Genomic DNA, 16,858 nt, shown 5'->3' with positions numbered 1-16,858 from the left:
ACTATATAAATTTAAGTTAACATGTTTTTAAATAACTGAAGGTCGAAATATATGTTTTTGTTCTGTTGTTGTCTCAGACATGTTAAGACTATCCAATATGACAATAGAACCGACATTAAAACTTTAAAATCCGTTCTTAAAAGGTTGAACTTGAATTTCAACTTCTTACTTCCCTTTCTCCTTTTTGGAGAATTTTCCGTAAAATAAAATAAGAAGCAAGAAAGTAGAGAGCTTACTTAGATTTGTTTAACCCATTTATACCTCCTAATTAAACAAGTATATATTTTATGGTCCAAGTGCTATGGCCTTGGAATAAGAATAATGATTTTTGTTTTAACTTTATACTCTTAGCCATGTTAATTATGATCACAGTGCCTTAATATCCCCATTGAGGAGATAAAATTCTTTTGAGGAAATGCTTGAGCATCAATATGAAATATTGGTGGTGTTCTAGAAACGTAGCACCTGGCACTCTCTTAATCTTGAAAAATATGTTTTCCTGGATACATTTTCACTGATCTGAGGGGTTTGTTGTGCTTCCTAGGAAATGAAAGAAATACTCTTCCCTAAACTTTTATATAAATGTAAAATGATGAACCACTATGTGTTCATGTTGTTGCCTGTAATGACAGGCTTCCTCCCAGAATTTGTTCCCTAAGACCTGGGACGACAATTGGTGGCTGATCACCCACCAGGGGCCTGAGAAAAGCGCTCTGCTGGGCCCTGGGAGGTGCCGAGAGCCCTTGAAAACCATTCGAGGAAACAGGTTGAGGAGAGTCCGGTCCCCACCCAGACGCAGGGTAGGAAGCAGCAGACGGATGGAGACTGGAGACATAGCGAACACCCAATTTTGTTCTTGTTGCTTCTAGGCTCAGAAACGTTTCTAGAATTCTTCACAGAGAAGCTGTTCCAGGGCTCCCCTTAGAGAGCGTTGTAGCCACAGACTGAATCCCTGCAGAGCCAGCCTCTCCCTGTGGAGGACTCAGCTGACTCAGCTCAAGAGGAGGTGGAATTTCAGGGAGATCCTGGAAGCAAGTGGAATTTCCCCTCACCTAATCCCGCCCTTGTGCAGGCGTCCCCTCGTCCTCCTAAGTGAGGACAGGCAAGACCAGTGTAAAGGGGGACAGTTTTCTTTGCTGCCGGCAGCAGGCCTCCCATACAGGGATGCATCCGTGTCTCCAAGAGTCTTATCCAGAATCTCGTTCAACTGATAATCACCCAAGTCATCACTCGGTCTTTGTAGAAAGGCATCTATTCTCTGGCATAGCATTTCAGTACCGTACCCCATGTAATAGAAGAGCAGCGACATGTAGGATTTAAATGAGAATCTTCTGGTGCTCAGGCCGAGCCCCGTCGGGATAGATTCCGTGTTCAGAGCACTGTTGCAGAGACTAGAGAAAGTGTGGGATGATAACAATTCCTGGTGCACAGCTTGCAGAGCGCTCTCACAGGCACGTCCTCCACTTTCTTTCCGTAGCTGGGTTAGAAACAGGCGAACTGTGGCTCCGTGATTCTGGATTCTTTAAAATGACTCCTCCCCTACCAAGACCTTCCTTGGATGATAGCAACTGTGGGAAGACGCTAGCCAGCTCTTGGTCGTTACTCTTTAAGGACTGTAAGCGCAATGTTGATTTTTAAAGGCTCTAATTCAGGATGGTATCAAATGTGCCTCCGTTTGGCATTCATTGTCTGAAATAAGATCATGAATTTCAGGAGTTTCACGCCACTTCTTTCTTAAAAAAATTGCCCCCAAAAGTAATATGACCAGTTCTGAGGTTACATATTAATAGATGGGACTGAAAACAAACCCAGATCTGCTTACAATGATATCAGAGTTTTGCTAGAAAATTTATAGTTGCATATTTCTGTCGTAATATTATTCTTAACCGAAATCTAACATAGATACATGGCCTAACACGGTAAGAAACCGAGCACTAAAACGTCGAGAGACTGATGGAAGGAGGTAGACAGTCATGTATGACTTCAGATAAACCGTTAGGAGACGGCCACTTGCCTGCGTATGTGTCTGTTACACACCCATGGTGGCTGCAGTGACCTGGGGCGGCGGTAGGAGCACCCCTAACGTGCATCTCCCCCTCAGAGGCTTGTACAGTTTCTTCCAGCGTGTATTTGAAAAGGAAAGCAATACTTATTTGTTAAATATAATAACTGCAGGGTTCGAATGTTGTTTTTTAATTTAGACTTCTGTCTAGATTTACTCTATCACAGCGAGTGTTGTTGTGTTCAGCCTGATCGATTGAAAGGAAATGGAATAGTTCCAGAGCAAATGGACGCTTTTCGTGAATACATGTTTGTTGAGTTTTGAGGTTTTCTGTGAGTTTTGTTGAGTTTTTTCCTCTGTTTTAATATGAAGTACGCAGGGAATTAGAATTTGAAATGCATATTCTTCCCAATTGCTTCCGTGTCGTGTGCATCATAAATGAATGGGGAAATATTAATTTTAGAGGCACTACATGATTTTTGGCTTCTTGCATTCTACCACTTCTTCTGGGGCCCGGAAGACACCCAGTAGGACTTGTTTTACCTAAAATGTTTACAGGGCAGCATTGTAGACCAGGGCCTACACCACAGCCCTTCTATGTACGTTTTTTCATTTGTTAAACTGAGCAAAAGCCATTATCCTGCATGTTGCAGGGAAAGACTGAAGGTGTTTCCTCTCCCGGAGAACCGCGCTGCCGGATGCCTGGGGCCGTGTACCCAGCCGACGGAGCTGCTTGGATAAAACGTGGGACTGTTCTCACTGTTGAGGTTCTGATCCTCAGGCAGCCAATTAATTTTTCCTTTTCTTTCTGGCCACAGATCGTAATCCTAATCCCATCCAGTAATCAGGAGATGTGCCCCAAAATAGCACATATATCACTATTAACTCTCTTAACAAATCCCTGAACTTCACTCAAAGTAAAATTCCATACTGCCCTGCGGTTATTCTCAATTTTCAGTGTCAATGTAGTCTGCACAAATATATATTTTTCTATAATACATTTTTGAAGGCAGAAGTTTCTCATAAACTCCAATGTCAGTAAAGAATACAAGGTTTTGGTCTCTGTGGATAAGCCATTTGCTACAGCACTGGACTTTCCGAATTCACCCTCATCCTCACTCTAATGACTCTAGAACAGCGATTTCCAACCTTTTTCTCTCACGGCACACATAAAGTTACTAAAATTCTGCTGCATACCAAAAATAAATATTTTTTGCCCATCTGACCAAAAAAATAGGTATAATTTTGATTCATTGACACTGGGTGGCTATTGTTGTGCCGGCTGTTGTCATTTTTTAATTTTGACAACCTAAGGGGAAAGAGGTCCGTTCCCACAAGTAAATCGTCAGGTATTGCGTGTTTTAAAATACTTGGGGCGCGCCGGTTGAAAAGCATTGCCCTAGGATGTCATTCTAACGCAGTGATGGCGAACCTATGACACACGTGTCAGAGGTGACACGCGAACTCATTTTTTTGTTTGATTTTTCTTTGTTAAATGGCACTTAAACATATAAAATAATATCAAAAATATAAATCTTTGTTTTACTATGGTTGCAAATATCAAATAATTTCTGTATGTGACACGGCACCAGAGTTAAGTTAGGGTTTTTCAAAATGCTGACACGCCGAGCTCACAAGGTTCGCCATCACTGTCCTAACGCCTTCCTCAGTGGAATAATCTGTGGTGTGGTATCTTTAAATGTGGTAGGTTCTCTGCTCTCTCTCATGTTTGTGGTTAGAATAATTTTGACAAAACCTTGGCAGTCTCGTGGCTAAAGGCTGAAATAGAATCATTAGTTTGTGTGGCTAATAAGTGCAGTGATAAAAGAAAAAAACTACATGAGTTTCAAAACCAAAGGTGTTTATGGCACTTTTTAAGAGAATGTAGGAAAGCAGTATTACTGTATTTAATCCACTAGTCTCCTAAAACTTGCCTAAACTTAAACTACTTTTTGATGTTTAAAGTTCTCTGTCATAAAGGATGCTTTCATCATTGAAGGAAATTAGAAAATTTACAGCATTGGAACGTTTACATAAAATTTCAGGGATCTGGTCTCCAAACTGTGCTCTGATAAAAACGGAGAATGTGCCGTGCCTTCTTCATATGAATTTCCAGTAGGAGGATGCTGAGCAGAGCTTCTCTCTAAAAAGCTATCCTTGCCTGCGACCTGTGGAGAGTTGAGTCACCGGCCCCTTTTAGACGACGGATGGGAATTTAGAACTCTTGATCGTAGCAGTGGCCGCTGGAACACTTATTTTGGTCTCCCTGCTATGGTAAAGGGGGATGAAACTTGAGGAGACAGTGTGGACCAGTGGATAGAGTGTTGGGCAGGAGGTCGGGAACCTCTGTGCTGTTCTATTCCCAGCCTGCTCCTGGGTTGCTATGTAAACTTGGAGAAGCCAGTCACCCTTTCTGCAGCTCATATTTTCCACTTGTGAAAACATAGGTAGAGACATTCTGTACTGAGCTCTTTAAAAAATATTGTGGGAACCAGCGTCCACTGAAGATGTTCAGAGTATCTTTGGGTTGAAAAGAGGCTCCATAAATATGCGAGTGTCTCTCTTCCCTTTGACCGCACTCTCAGCACAGTCTGGCGCGACATAAACTGTCCCTCTCCCTGCACTGCGAAGCAGGAGCCAGTGCGGCGGGCTTTGTATTGCACAGAGGCCGAGAGCGTGCGACCTTGGAGCCAGAATCGTGGGCTTAAATCTTGGCTCCACCACTTACTAACTCTGAGGCCTTGGGCAAGCCGGTGTACGGGATTTTCTCATCTGTGAAATGGGACCAATGATGGCACCCATCTCATTGGAATGTGATGAAGCTCGAAGGCGTTGAATGAAGAGCGCTGGAAACATGATGTAGACACACAGTACACTATACTTATTGCCCAGAACAATTCTTCATAGTTTATATGGCAGGGAAGGTAAAGCATCGCCCCACCTTGTTTTTTTTCTATGTATCTCTTCCCAGGTGGCTGCTCGCTCTTCTTTTCAAAGGCTTTGTGTCTCACTCTGCTACACGCATAAGCCGAGGCCCTGAGTAGAAGCTCCTAGGCCCTGTTCCCCATGGTACCATCCATATTAGCTGAAGGACAGTCACATGAAAGATGAAAGAAATCTAGATGTTTCAAGCTAGCCTCAAACATCTCTGAGTTATTGACTTGAAAAAAAGCTAACATTTCAGAAATGTTGCAAAATGGAAAGTGAGATCATTGACACTTGGGAGCAGTGTCTTGATTATTATAAAAAAGTAAACTCAGAAAACATTAGGAAGAAGTAGAAGAGCAGTTAACAATTTAAATGGAGTCCACCTTACCCTCTCTTACCTGCTTCCCGTAGTGGTGACCCTCAGAGAAGTATTGTGTGAGGGCACCCAAAAATGCAGAAGTTGTTCAAACATAAAGAAATAGAGCTTTTGGATTGTCAAAAATCTAAATTGAAAACCTTCTTTTTCAGAGGTTAAAGACATGATGTTTTATTGAGTCATACACTTGAAACCTGTATGATTTTTGTGAACCAATATCGCCTCTAGATTCAATTAAAAAAATGACTATGAAAGTATAAAAGTTTAGGATTTGATGAAAATGGATTAGTTTTTTGTTAATTTACTGCACTGTGGAATGTCAAAGACTGAATAGCTTCTAAGAGATAATCATGTTTCACTGACTTTTTCTCTCTTTTTATGATTAGAACCAACCTACATCACAATTGATCCACCAGCGTGCGGGGAGCCACCCAACTGCACCCTGACAGAGAAGAACTGCGTTTACGGTTTCAAGCTTGACCACAATGGCTGTCGAACTTGTCAGTGCAAAAGCAGTAAGTACACGGGAGACAGGTTTTTGTTTTTTTCTGAGCCTGGTAGGATATTGTCAAAGCACATTATGTGATTGACTATCTTTTGCCGTCCATGACATCCTCTGAGCAACCTGAAAGAAGAAGAAAAAATTGTACTGAACACAGACAAATACACAGTCATGGGGGGCGAAAGAGAAAGGCCAAGACGCTGCTTCTTTATTCTGTTTTTCATCTTCATTTCTCTGTCTTCTGATGCATCATGGGTACCGCCCTCAGAGCCCTGAGTACGTCTTTCTAACCTCCCCGTTGCTCTCCCTCTAACATCACCTTGCTCGGCCACCCAGGGACCAGGAGGTCACCCACACGGTGTCACACTCCGTGTGCGGCGGTCATGACCCTTAGGATGTGCTTCTCTGTGTGGTTCCAGCTCACTTCCGTGTGGAGTCCAGTCACGTCCCCGAGCGAGACCTCTGACACTTGATAGAGTCTGTTACGTTTCCTCTGCACGCACAACCGATGGCCCTTCACGTTTCAAATGATTATGAATGCCCCTAATTCTTCTACCAAAGTCAGTATCTTCAGTGCCCTCAGCCACTCCCCAGGCGATATCTTTCCTAGAACTCCCTTGGTCCTTTCCATCTTTTGACCCACTTAGAGTATGTCCTTGTCCTTATATAGGGTGTCCCAAAATTCACACAAGATTTGCAATTGAATTCAATTGCAAATCTTGCGTGAATTTTGGGACACCCTATATAAACGTGTGTCCCAGAAACACACAAAATGCACCAGAGTCTGGCCTGGTCGGTGCAGTTCCAGTGTGGCCTGAGTTTGCATTGGCTCTCATCACACACTGTTCCCTCACACTAGGTCATCAGCTGCTATTAGGTGGTTCTCATCTGCTCTGTATTTGAACATTTGGTGTGTGTTTTTTTCTTTAATGACATAAATACAAGGCCACATTTGACAAGAAATTATCCTGAGAGTTTCAAACCGTTTTCCAACTAGTTGGGATATTTTTTTACTCTTGGTCATCTGACCGAATACCTCAATGCCTCCAGCTTATATTAAATGAGCATCACTTACACGTCCTCCTCCAAAACACTGGACTAAAATTAAGTTAAACAGAACGAAGGGCAGATTCCTGTCGCTCTAAAGACCTTCCTGCAAAACGACACGTCGCCTCCATCTCCACGCGGAAGTCTTGAAACACACGACCAGGATCTTGTCTGAAATCAGACCTGGTCCTGGAAGCATCCCTTTGCTGGAAACCCTATTTTAAACAGAAAATGAAGTCAGTGGAGCCCGGCTCCTTCTTCCTGAACCTACGCTGGCTCCTGGTGGCCAGGCCTTTCTCTTCTAAATGTCACAAACCACACGTTTAACCATTCTTCCTGCAGAATGTCCCATTGTGAATGTCAGGCTCAGTTTCTGTCGTTTTAGAATCCTCTGTCTTTTTCTGAACTGATCTTTGGGCTTCCTTCCCTCCATTCCCTCCGATCTCTCCTAAACACAGACAACGCTTCCGTACTCAGCAGGTTCTCTGGGCCTCGGGGGATGATTACCCCCGGCTCGGAGACTTGGAATTCCTCAGTGCAGATGGAGGCTCACCTGACTTAGCCACTATCTCAGGCTTTCTGCCTCTTCGCCTTTACTGACCCATACTTTCCGATGTGAGGCTATTTTGATACTCGGATACAAAGTAGGAGTTGAGTAATTCGGTTTTCTTAATTGCAAGTTGTCACTCTGTCAGCGTGGTGGAGTTGGCACTAAAACGGAGTTGGTAGAACTGTGGTTGTGACTATGGTATTGCCATGTGTAAATTTCCCAGAAGCCTCCAGCCATCGGGGCCATCCTGCAGTGTTTCTGCCCAGAGGAGGCAGTCGGGCACGCACCTCTCGGCCTTTGATAGCCAAACCCGATGCGTTAGGGAGCCGCCTTGGCAGCTGCGTCTGTTTATTTAAATGGCCAGCTTTGTTTTTTGACAAGAAGGTAATCGGCGATTGTGTGTGAAGCCTTTATATTTTAATCCTTCTTCTCTCTCTTGAGCGACACATCCTTTCTGATCATGGGAGGGTACTGACATTTTTTTCTGAACTTTTTGAAGCCTAAAAATACAGACGTCATTGTGCTTAGTCACCCCCCCACCTACCGCCTTCACCTGGGCTTTTCTGTCAGGAACGTTGTGTCCCCGGGGTCATGCTGGCGTGAGACCCGCCACTCCACAATGAGCCCTTTGTGGTGACGTCCAAAGAAGCAGCTTCTCCCAGTTGTCATCAAGGCGAGTCACCAGCATCTCTCTGGCTTTTTGTAAATTGAGGCCATTGGGAAACTTCTGCTCTGCCTGCCTCGTGTCAGTGCTGCATGCTGGCTTCCTACAAGGAATATCTGCTTCTCCATTTCATTAACGCGTAGGAAGACAGATGTAAGGGAGACCAGACCGTTGCATCTTGTCTTTTTTGTTTGTTTGTTTGTTTTACATAGACATCTTTACTAGCCACTCATTTCTTTGCAAATTTTACCGATGTGTAAGGCTGTCTATCTAGTCTTTCTTCCCTCCTCCCTCCCTCTTCCTTTGCCTGGTATAGACAACACTTCATTTCATTAACGCGTAGGAAGACAGATGTAAGGGAGACCAGACCGTTGCATCTTGTCTTTTTTGTTTGTTTGTTTGTTTTACATAGACATCTTTACTAGCCACTCATTTCTTTGCAAATTTTACCGATGTGTAAGGCTGTCTATCTAGTCTTTCTTCCCTCCTCCCTCCCTCTTCCTTTGCCTGGTATAAACAACACCTGCCGAGTTCTAGGTTCTGTAGTAGGTGTTCATGCCATACAGATGAATAAACTGAAAGGCCTGCCCCAAGCAAAGAAATCAGTACCTGACACACTAATGAAATAGCATTTCAAGCCAAATTCTATTAGGAGGACGCTTCGGTCCTGTGAGAATCCAGTCACTTGTATACACCCGAGTACGGCAGTAGCTGGCTCCTCTCCCAGCCCACCCTCGGGCTGGGGCTCGGGGCTCGGCGCACGGCAGGTGTTGGTTTGTGAATGAGCAGGAGCTATTAGAACTAGGGATGCCACTGGACATCTTTCTTGTCTGTGGACTCGCCGTGCTCACCACGAATCCATTTCATCGCACTGAGAGTCTCGACCTGGATTAGTCTTTTGCCATCTCACTCACGGCCACCGTCCATTTACCTAAAAATATAACTAAACACCACGTGGAATTTGTCAGTCTGACCTTAGTGTCAGAAGTCTAGTCCTAGAGCATTCTGCCCCCTCCCCTCCCAGCAGCAATCCTGATTATTCGACGTGTTTGCAAGCCACACCTTTGGGAGGTGAGTCAGGCTTAACCGTATGCCAGGTCCATGGCTGTCAGATTCTTGTGGTTGTGTGCACCCCGCGCTCCCCCAGGCTCTGGCCTCTGAGTGATTACAGCAAGTGGCCTTCCTTACTTCCCCGGGCCTCTGCCCTCCCTCTCTGTGAAGGGCAGGTAATCATACCTAACTAGTGGATTATTTTGAGGACTAAGGGAATGCATGCAGTGCTAGTGTCACTCACCAACACGGCACTTGTTTCCTCTAACCCGTAGCTGTTTTATAGCATCCATTTCTGAGTCAGCTCAAGCAAGCTGACGTGGACAGCCCCCAGCTTCCCCCCTTTGTTCCAGCACCAGCCTGCCTCTGGTCCTTCCTGTCTCCGGACACTCACACACGGCTTTCCATGTAAACCCTCGAATATTCTCCTTTTCTTACCCAGTTATAGGAAAAAAGGAAGTTTCTTGTCATGAAGGGTGGCACGAGTGTGTTCTTTTCCCCGTTGCAGCCGCCTGATAAGTAATTTTGTCTAAATGTCTCCCACATGTTATTTTTCTGCATCCCACCACAAGCCTGTTCATGTGCAAGGGTCCTAACCATTGATGCCTAAGCTTTCTGTTAGGGATCATGCCTGTGTCTATAGGCCGCTGGCATCAAGGTTTCCTAGAATAAGAGAAGCACCGAGTAAATACTTCTGTCCCGTTCATTGGTTTGTTGTTCACTCATTCATTTTTTTCTTCCATTCATCTCGCATTTGTTGAGTGCCTACTGTGTGCCAAGCACGAGGGATACGAAAAAGATAACAATGGACCTTATCTTGACTACGGTTGGTGATATTGATAATATGCTAATATGTTATAATGATATTGCAACATAATCAAGCATGTTATAGACAATTACTTCTAAGATTGAAACCAAACCCCAGTAGAAACATGTCCTTCAGAGTCCACGGCAGGGATGGCAGAGGATCCTTTCCTCTGGACCGCTAACAAATGCCCTTCTTTTCACACCGCTAAGCGAAGTCGTGCATCGAGTGCACACAGAGAAATTTGCCCCTGACTCATGTTCTCAAGGACATATTTAAAATAAAGAGAAATGGGGTGGGAGATATTTAGGAAAGTTCAGTGGCAACAAACATTAGATCATTTGGATAAGCTACTAATAACAGCATTGGTGAGACTATTAATAACACTTTTTTAACTAGACATGTTCGTTGCTGTCAGCTTCAGCTCACTGGCTGAACTATATGCACAGGTGACATCTATGTGAATCAAATGCCGTTCATCTTTTGGCATCTTATTTTCTACATCTTCAAGTCAAGTGGATTTGGCTGGAATATTTACAACTTCCCCACTTTTAACATGCTGTAATTCTAGGAATTCATAATGCTTTTAGTCTAGAAACGGATGCAAACATAGAAAATGAATGGGGGTAGCAGGGAGGAAAAGCCTTCGTATGTTTTATGACTTATCTATCAATCAGGCATCTACAGAAGGTTGCAGCATCCAATATTAGGGAGGCGGGCTCCCCGTGTTTATTGAGTGTAACTGAGCAACCACTTAGGGTCACAGATGGAGCCCCATTGACAGTGGTGCATTTCTTTAATAGTTTCAGGAACTTTCTGTCGCACTTAATGGATCTGGCAGGTTGATGGGAATTGCCAGTGCCCAGGGCGAGGTAGGTAGCAGAGAAGTGTAGCGAACCTGGGGGCGCCGTCACCTTGTGCCCTCGTGTGAGTTACAAGGTGTTCACTGAGAATAAAGTGGGGCCACATCTTGGCCCTGGGAGCAAACATCTCTTTTTCTCCAGAGTAAACAGAGAGTTTATTATGTAGCTGCTATCGACCAGCCATACGCACAGGCCCTGTACTTGGCCATGATTTGTAACTTTCCCTTCAATGCCGATCCCCCAAGCATTTATAGATCACAGTGAAGTCATATAATGCTGAAAAATTATGACCACGAAGCCACCATTCTTTGTGGGGTCGCCTCACGTGAGGCACTAAAGCTTTTCAGACAGACTTATAAACCCCCACCCATCTATGAATAAGACCTTTCTCATCTCTTTCTTCTGCTCTTTATATAAATGTTTGCCTTGATGGGATATTTCTCTTTTTAAAAGTCCATAATTATTACATGGATCTAGGACTGCCTTCCAGGCCATCTTTAATGTTCTGAGTCTCTGAGCTAGAAAGGTGGCATTTTGAGATATTTAACAAGTGCCAGTATTTTGGGAAATTTCCAATACTATTAAAGTAAGTTTTTTCATTCTGTTATTTTTTCTGTGAATATGGCCAGCCTGGATGAGAGTGGAGGAGTAAATAGCAAGGACATTGATTGATGGGTCCCTTCTGCAAATACATGCTGAACACTCACTCCCCGCTGCACACCAGGCCAGCACCTGGGCTGTATAAATAAGGGGAATAGGTCCCTATCCGCCAGCCCCTTCCGTGGGGAGCAGACCACAGAGTCTGCTGCCCACTTGTGCTTAAGGAGCAGCCATTGCTTGAAATTCTCTCCCATTGCAAAGCAGAAGTGGTTAAAGTCAGAATTAGTTTTTATCAAATGTTTTTTAACTTGGCGATGCAACAGTTTTCTTTAAGGGTGAAGCCCATTGTAGATTAGGGTCTACAGAAAAACTCCTCTTCTAAAGGACTAGAAAAATAAAGGCACAAAGGTGATCAGACTCCAAAGTTTCAAGGAATTGAATGCCCAGGGTTGTTGGCTCTGGGAAGTTCTCAAGTGCTTTTAACTCGTCCAGTTCCCAATATAATCACCTTGGTGTTGTGACTGAAAAATGCTTGTAATGGAAACATGGGCTCACAACTTGGGTCTCAGTGTCAGAGAAAGACGTGTGGCTGTGAGGTCTTCTCCCTCCGTCTCCGTTCCCTACCTACGGGAATGGGGGAGGGTTGAAAAATGATGGCCTTTCAGGTTACATAATTACAGATTTTTAAGGGAGGCATTTAAAATGTGGCTTTTAAGGATGCAAATTAGTAATTAGTTGTTTCACAGTGTAATACAGACCCACGAGGTTGTATTAAGCACATGTAACGAAAGGTTTATGATCGTGACAAAGTAGAAAATTATACCATAAATCACATTTTCCTTTTTAAAAGATAGCAAATTAAACATTCGTGTATCGCCAGCTAGGATTCATGAAAGATGCTATCTTAAAACACTTACGTAAAAACATGAGCTCATTTCACCTATTAATTGTAGTTAAGGTTTAATTTTAGATTAGAAGATTTGTGAGTGGAAGGGACTAATGTGCTCTGTTTTTCCTCGTAGTGTGTGCATTATTTATAATATTTAGGCTTAAAGGATGTCCAGAAACAATAAAGATTAATTTATTATTTCAATGATAAATCGTCTCTGCTTCCCATCTTAACTAACCCATGCAGAACAATAATCAAACATCCCCAGACGTTTGCCACCACTCCGATTCCCCAGTTAATTCAGACAGGTCTCAGCTTGCTTTCGTTCCATCACCAAGCATGCTTATGCTTTCTTTACCTTCACATTTGTATTTTCTGTATTATGCTGTTAATCCTTATATCATACCTTTTAGTCTTTTTACAAGGCTTTTCTTAAGCTAATATCTGTAGTAGTTTCTTCTGCCAATCACCATTGCTCCTCCCCCTCCCCCTTCTAAACTAATAAGTTAAAACTGACCAATAGGAGACACTTTGAACATTTCAAACAGTGCACAGTTAAACCGTAATCTAGATAGTCCTTCGGCACACGTCTATTTTAGTCATTTAACTAAGTTGTATCCAAGGATTCATCAGTAGTGGAGAAAAACAGCTAAGTGAAATATTTTGTCATATTGTAAAAAAAAGGGTAAAAAGCCTTTACACTTCATTATATAATAGGCAGGATTATGTGATAACTTGTCAGAGTAAATATGTGTGAACATTTAAGAACGTGCGTTATGATGGTCATACAGTAGCAACAAAATATATAATGAAATTTTGGGTGTAAGTTTCTAATTCTCACATTTGACCAATAAATGGTAATCAGTAGTGTGAGATGATTAATAAGATCAAATTTCATGAAAAAATTTGCTCAGGTTTTTTCCGCACGGCAAACAGTATTCACCAGCCTGTTCTTCAGCGCCCGGTTAGGATATATATACTTCAGAAATCCGGCTTTCAGGGTTGGGCTTCATTTTGTATATATTAGTACCAGAGCGTGGGGTTGTGTGGTGATAACCATAGCACAGCACACTCTGTGGATCGCAGCCCTTCCTGAGGCTGTGGCGGAGCGGAGACGTGTGTGTGGAGGGGTGTGTGTGGAGGGCGGGAAGGCAGGGGAGTGGCCGGCGGCCCCGTGCTCTGCCCGGTCCTCTTTGGAAGCAACCCGCTGTCGTGTCTCCGCAGGGGAGGAGCTGTGCTGGGGCCTCCTGCGAGGCTGCACCTTGGACTGCCCCTTCGGCTTCCTGACGGACGCCCACAGCTGCGAGATCTGTCGGTGCCGCCCCCGGCCCAAGAAGTGCAGGCCCACCACCTGTGACAAGAGCTGTCCGTTTGGATACCTGTACGTATTTCTGACTGCGGAAGGTCTGTTCTGAATTGTGTGTCACTTGGTGAAACGTCTGTACGTACCTGTGTTTGTCAGCTGTTGTGTGTGTTTGCGACTGAACCGCTGTGGACCGGGTCCAGAACGTCTGTGCTGGTTTTGTCAGGTGGATCAGGAAGGAGGGCTAGCCTGGGGCTGCCCCAGATGAGAGTCAAGTTCACTCTTCCCTTTCATGAAGGTGTCCTTGTGAGGATGCTGCCTGGGGGCCTGTTACGGGCCACCTGTCCATGGCAGGGCCCTTGGACACGCAGGGAATGGGAGGGCTGTGTGTCCCAGGGCTGGGCAGGTGGGTACCTTTCACAGGTGTCCCGGGGACTCAGTTGTTTAACCCATTCTGGAGGTCGGCTGGCAGGAACCCATCTGCAGTACCAAGCACCCGCACCGGCCATGCCTCCATGTCTGACCTTGGTACTAGTCTACAGTTCATAATGGCTTTTCTCTTTATATAGCAGTAGATTTTGTGAATTTTCTTGAACATGAGGATTGTGACTCTCATTTTCAAATACTTTTGATTGAGCCAAACCCCGTGAAATCAGCTTATTCCAGGGCGGGGGAGATAGACACATTTGTTCTCTAGTGTCTGTCTTGGCATCTATTTCTGCCTTTATATCAAGTTGGTCCCTTTAAAAGTTTCCTTTCAGAATGTTACCTTATCATCTTTCCTTGGTTCCCTTCTGCTTAGTCCTTCTCCCTTTTCAATTTGATATATTTATACAGTACTACCTCTCAGGGACTTAGCGCCTTCATATCTTGCCCATCTTATTAACGTCATCATTTTTATTATTCTTGGAAATTCTGGCTTGGCAAGGAGGTGAGGAATCTTAATTCTAAATTTAATTGCATGAGTTGGGAACACTATTCTTAAAAATTCCCCAAGTAAATTCATCATCATTGTTAATCCTAAAGTATGAATCTGATGCCAATAATAGTCAAGGTATTTCTTAGCTTCGCTGCTAATGTAGAGTAGAGCATTGTTATCATAGTTGCTGCAGCCACTTGGTGCAGGGTTATGAGTTCAGGGTCAAGGCTGCGCTCGAGTCGAGCCTTCAGCCTAGAGGATTGGAGACGTCCCTTTGTCTTCCTGTCGGTCAGCACATCCGGGAGGACCAAGTTGACCTCCGTGAACGATGAGTATCCCTTCAGCCAGAGCAGTAGCTGTTTCACTAGGGCAGCCTCTGAAGGGAAACCCTGCCAGAGACCACAGGGGAGTGCTAGGATGAGGGCAGCATTGGTGCTGGTATACACCTGCCCGGTGATCACTCCTGCATGTTACTGCTTGCAGAACGGAGGAGGGAGGAGCCGGCAGTGGATGAGTAAGTGAGTGAGCAAACAAATCAGTTAAAGCCTTGGCAGGCCTTGAAAATGACACCGTATATGACATGAATATGAATAATTCATTTAATTCGTTGTCCTCACTGTGTGAAAGTAAACAAGTAGACCATTTTGCCCAGTAAATCGCAGTTTAATTGTCCCTTGAGCAGTGGTAAGCTGTAGGGGCACCACGGTTTTCCCATAGGGCTGTCTTGTTGTAGAGCCCCTTACATGGCCCAAGATGAGAAAGAATGGGCTGTTTTTTTTCTTTTTAAGTTGAACACCACTTCTGCCACTTAGGGCTAATTGGGATGAACCCCAAGGGTGTAAATAGGATAACTCCTCCTGTAGATGAGATGTTGGGCCTGAGAGAGGATGCCGGCCTGCAGCCAGTGGCCAGAAGGCAGAGTGGGTGAGCTCCTTCTGTAACAGGCAGTATCCTTCTCTTTTTCAGAAAAAAAAAAAAAAGAAAAGATCATTGGTGAGAATTATTTGCCCAGAAAACTCTCCACTTAAACTCTGTGATAATATTGATAAGCATATACTCACTTATTTAATATCATCTTTCCAGTCGGCACAGACTTACGCGCTCTAGCTTATTAAAGGGGAAAAACGTTCCTCAACCTTTGCCATACCCCTGAGCAGCGCCTCTTCCCGTGGGTGCTCTTTCCTAAGAGCAGCTCCTGGACACTGACTGCAGGGTCTCTCAGGGCTCTTACTGCCGGTCAGCCTGTGTCACATCCCAGCTCCACGGATCCTTCACGCCTTCCGCCTCCCATAAGTGTCCATAAGTAGATCTCTCGTTAGCATTTTGCTGCAGCTTCTCAGGGACTGTGGTCATGGGAGGAAGCCTGTGGCCCTTGCCAAAGAAGGACCTCTGCCCCCACCGCTGTCCTCCAACCCCGACCCACAGTGTATCCCTCGCCATGCTGGTCACGGAGTTGCGCATTCACCCTGTGTCGCTGTGGTGCCACTGCTCCTGATGAGATGGACAGCCCTGTGATTGGGGTTCTGACATTGACGTCCCAGAAGCACATGGGTGCCTGAGCCTGGGTGGGAGTGGTCGCGGCCACGGGGAGCTCATCGCACACCACTCCAGGAGCTTTCGGGAGCAAAAGTCAGGTCCTCCCGCTTAGTAATGATCTCGCGTCCCTGGCCCTCGGTCTGAGTGTTTGGGCATCACTCCAGACTTTGGGATGTTTCTGACCTCTGACAAAATTTTAATTACTCAGGAAGAATAAGCACGGCTGTGACATCTGTCGCTGCAGGAAGTGCCCAGAGCTCCCGTGCAATAAAACCTGCCTCTTGGGTTTCCAGAACGACAGCCGAGGCTGTCTTACCTGCAGGTGCAGAGGTAGGTGTGACCGTGTGACCCCATGACCCCTCCCTCCTCAGCGGCCAGGGGCTCGGCAGCCAGGGCCAGGAGGGCGTCATGTCAATGACACAGTCTCGGTGATTGCTGTCTATTCGGACACAGATGTCCCTCTCTGTGGGACCTGCCCTTTTCCTGTCACCTTAACAGAGGGAAAGCTCACAATAGAATTTAAAGCAAGCACAGAGGGCAGGCCCACCGACCGAGGTGACCACTGCTCAGCTCTTCAGGTTGACTTGTCTCAGAGCTTCAGCCTGAAGCACCTTGATCTTGACCTCCATAGTCTCCTTCCATCTGCAGTGGATGGATACAGTTGAGACAGCAAAGATCCCTTTTCAGACCCCCTCAGGTGGGTGTGACTGAACAGTCCACTCATTGTTTCCATAAGCACACACCGGCCTGTCGTGGTTACGGGCGAGAATCACGGGACCTTTGGTCTGAGACTCCCTCCCACCCCAGGGCCGGTCCTAAGCCAC

The 16,858-nt window shown here is 45.0% G+C and overlaps 1 protein-coding gene across 1 annotated transcript in view; it reads left to right on the top strand.

The window, feature by feature from the left end:
- CRIM1 (cysteine rich transmembrane BMP regulator 1 (chordin-like)) overlaps positions 1 to 16,858 on the top strand; it is a 151,280-nt gene that overhangs the window by 102,751 nt on the left and 31,671 nt on the right. Inside the window, exons 8-10 of the mRNA XM_014533236.1 lie at positions 5,693 to 5,821; positions 13,501 to 13,657; positions 16,243 to 16,364. Of these exons, the coding sequence (XP_014388722.1) occupies positions 5,693 to 5,821; positions 13,501 to 13,657; positions 16,243 to 16,364 (408 nt within the window). The remainder of the gene's footprint in view (positions 1 to 5,692; positions 5,822 to 13,500; positions 13,658 to 16,242; positions 16,365 to 16,858) is intronic.

This window comes from Myotis brandtii, unplaced genomic scaffold (assembly GCF_000412655.1).
Source record: "Myotis brandtii unplaced genomic scaffold, ASM41265v1 scaffold958, whole genome shotgun sequence".
Taxonomy (NCBI): domain Eukaryota; kingdom Metazoa; phylum Chordata; class Mammalia; order Chiroptera; family Vespertilionidae; genus Myotis; species Myotis brandtii.
The sequence above is the reverse complement of the archived record's forward strand: the minus strand, read 5'-3'. Positions and strand labels throughout refer to the sequence as shown.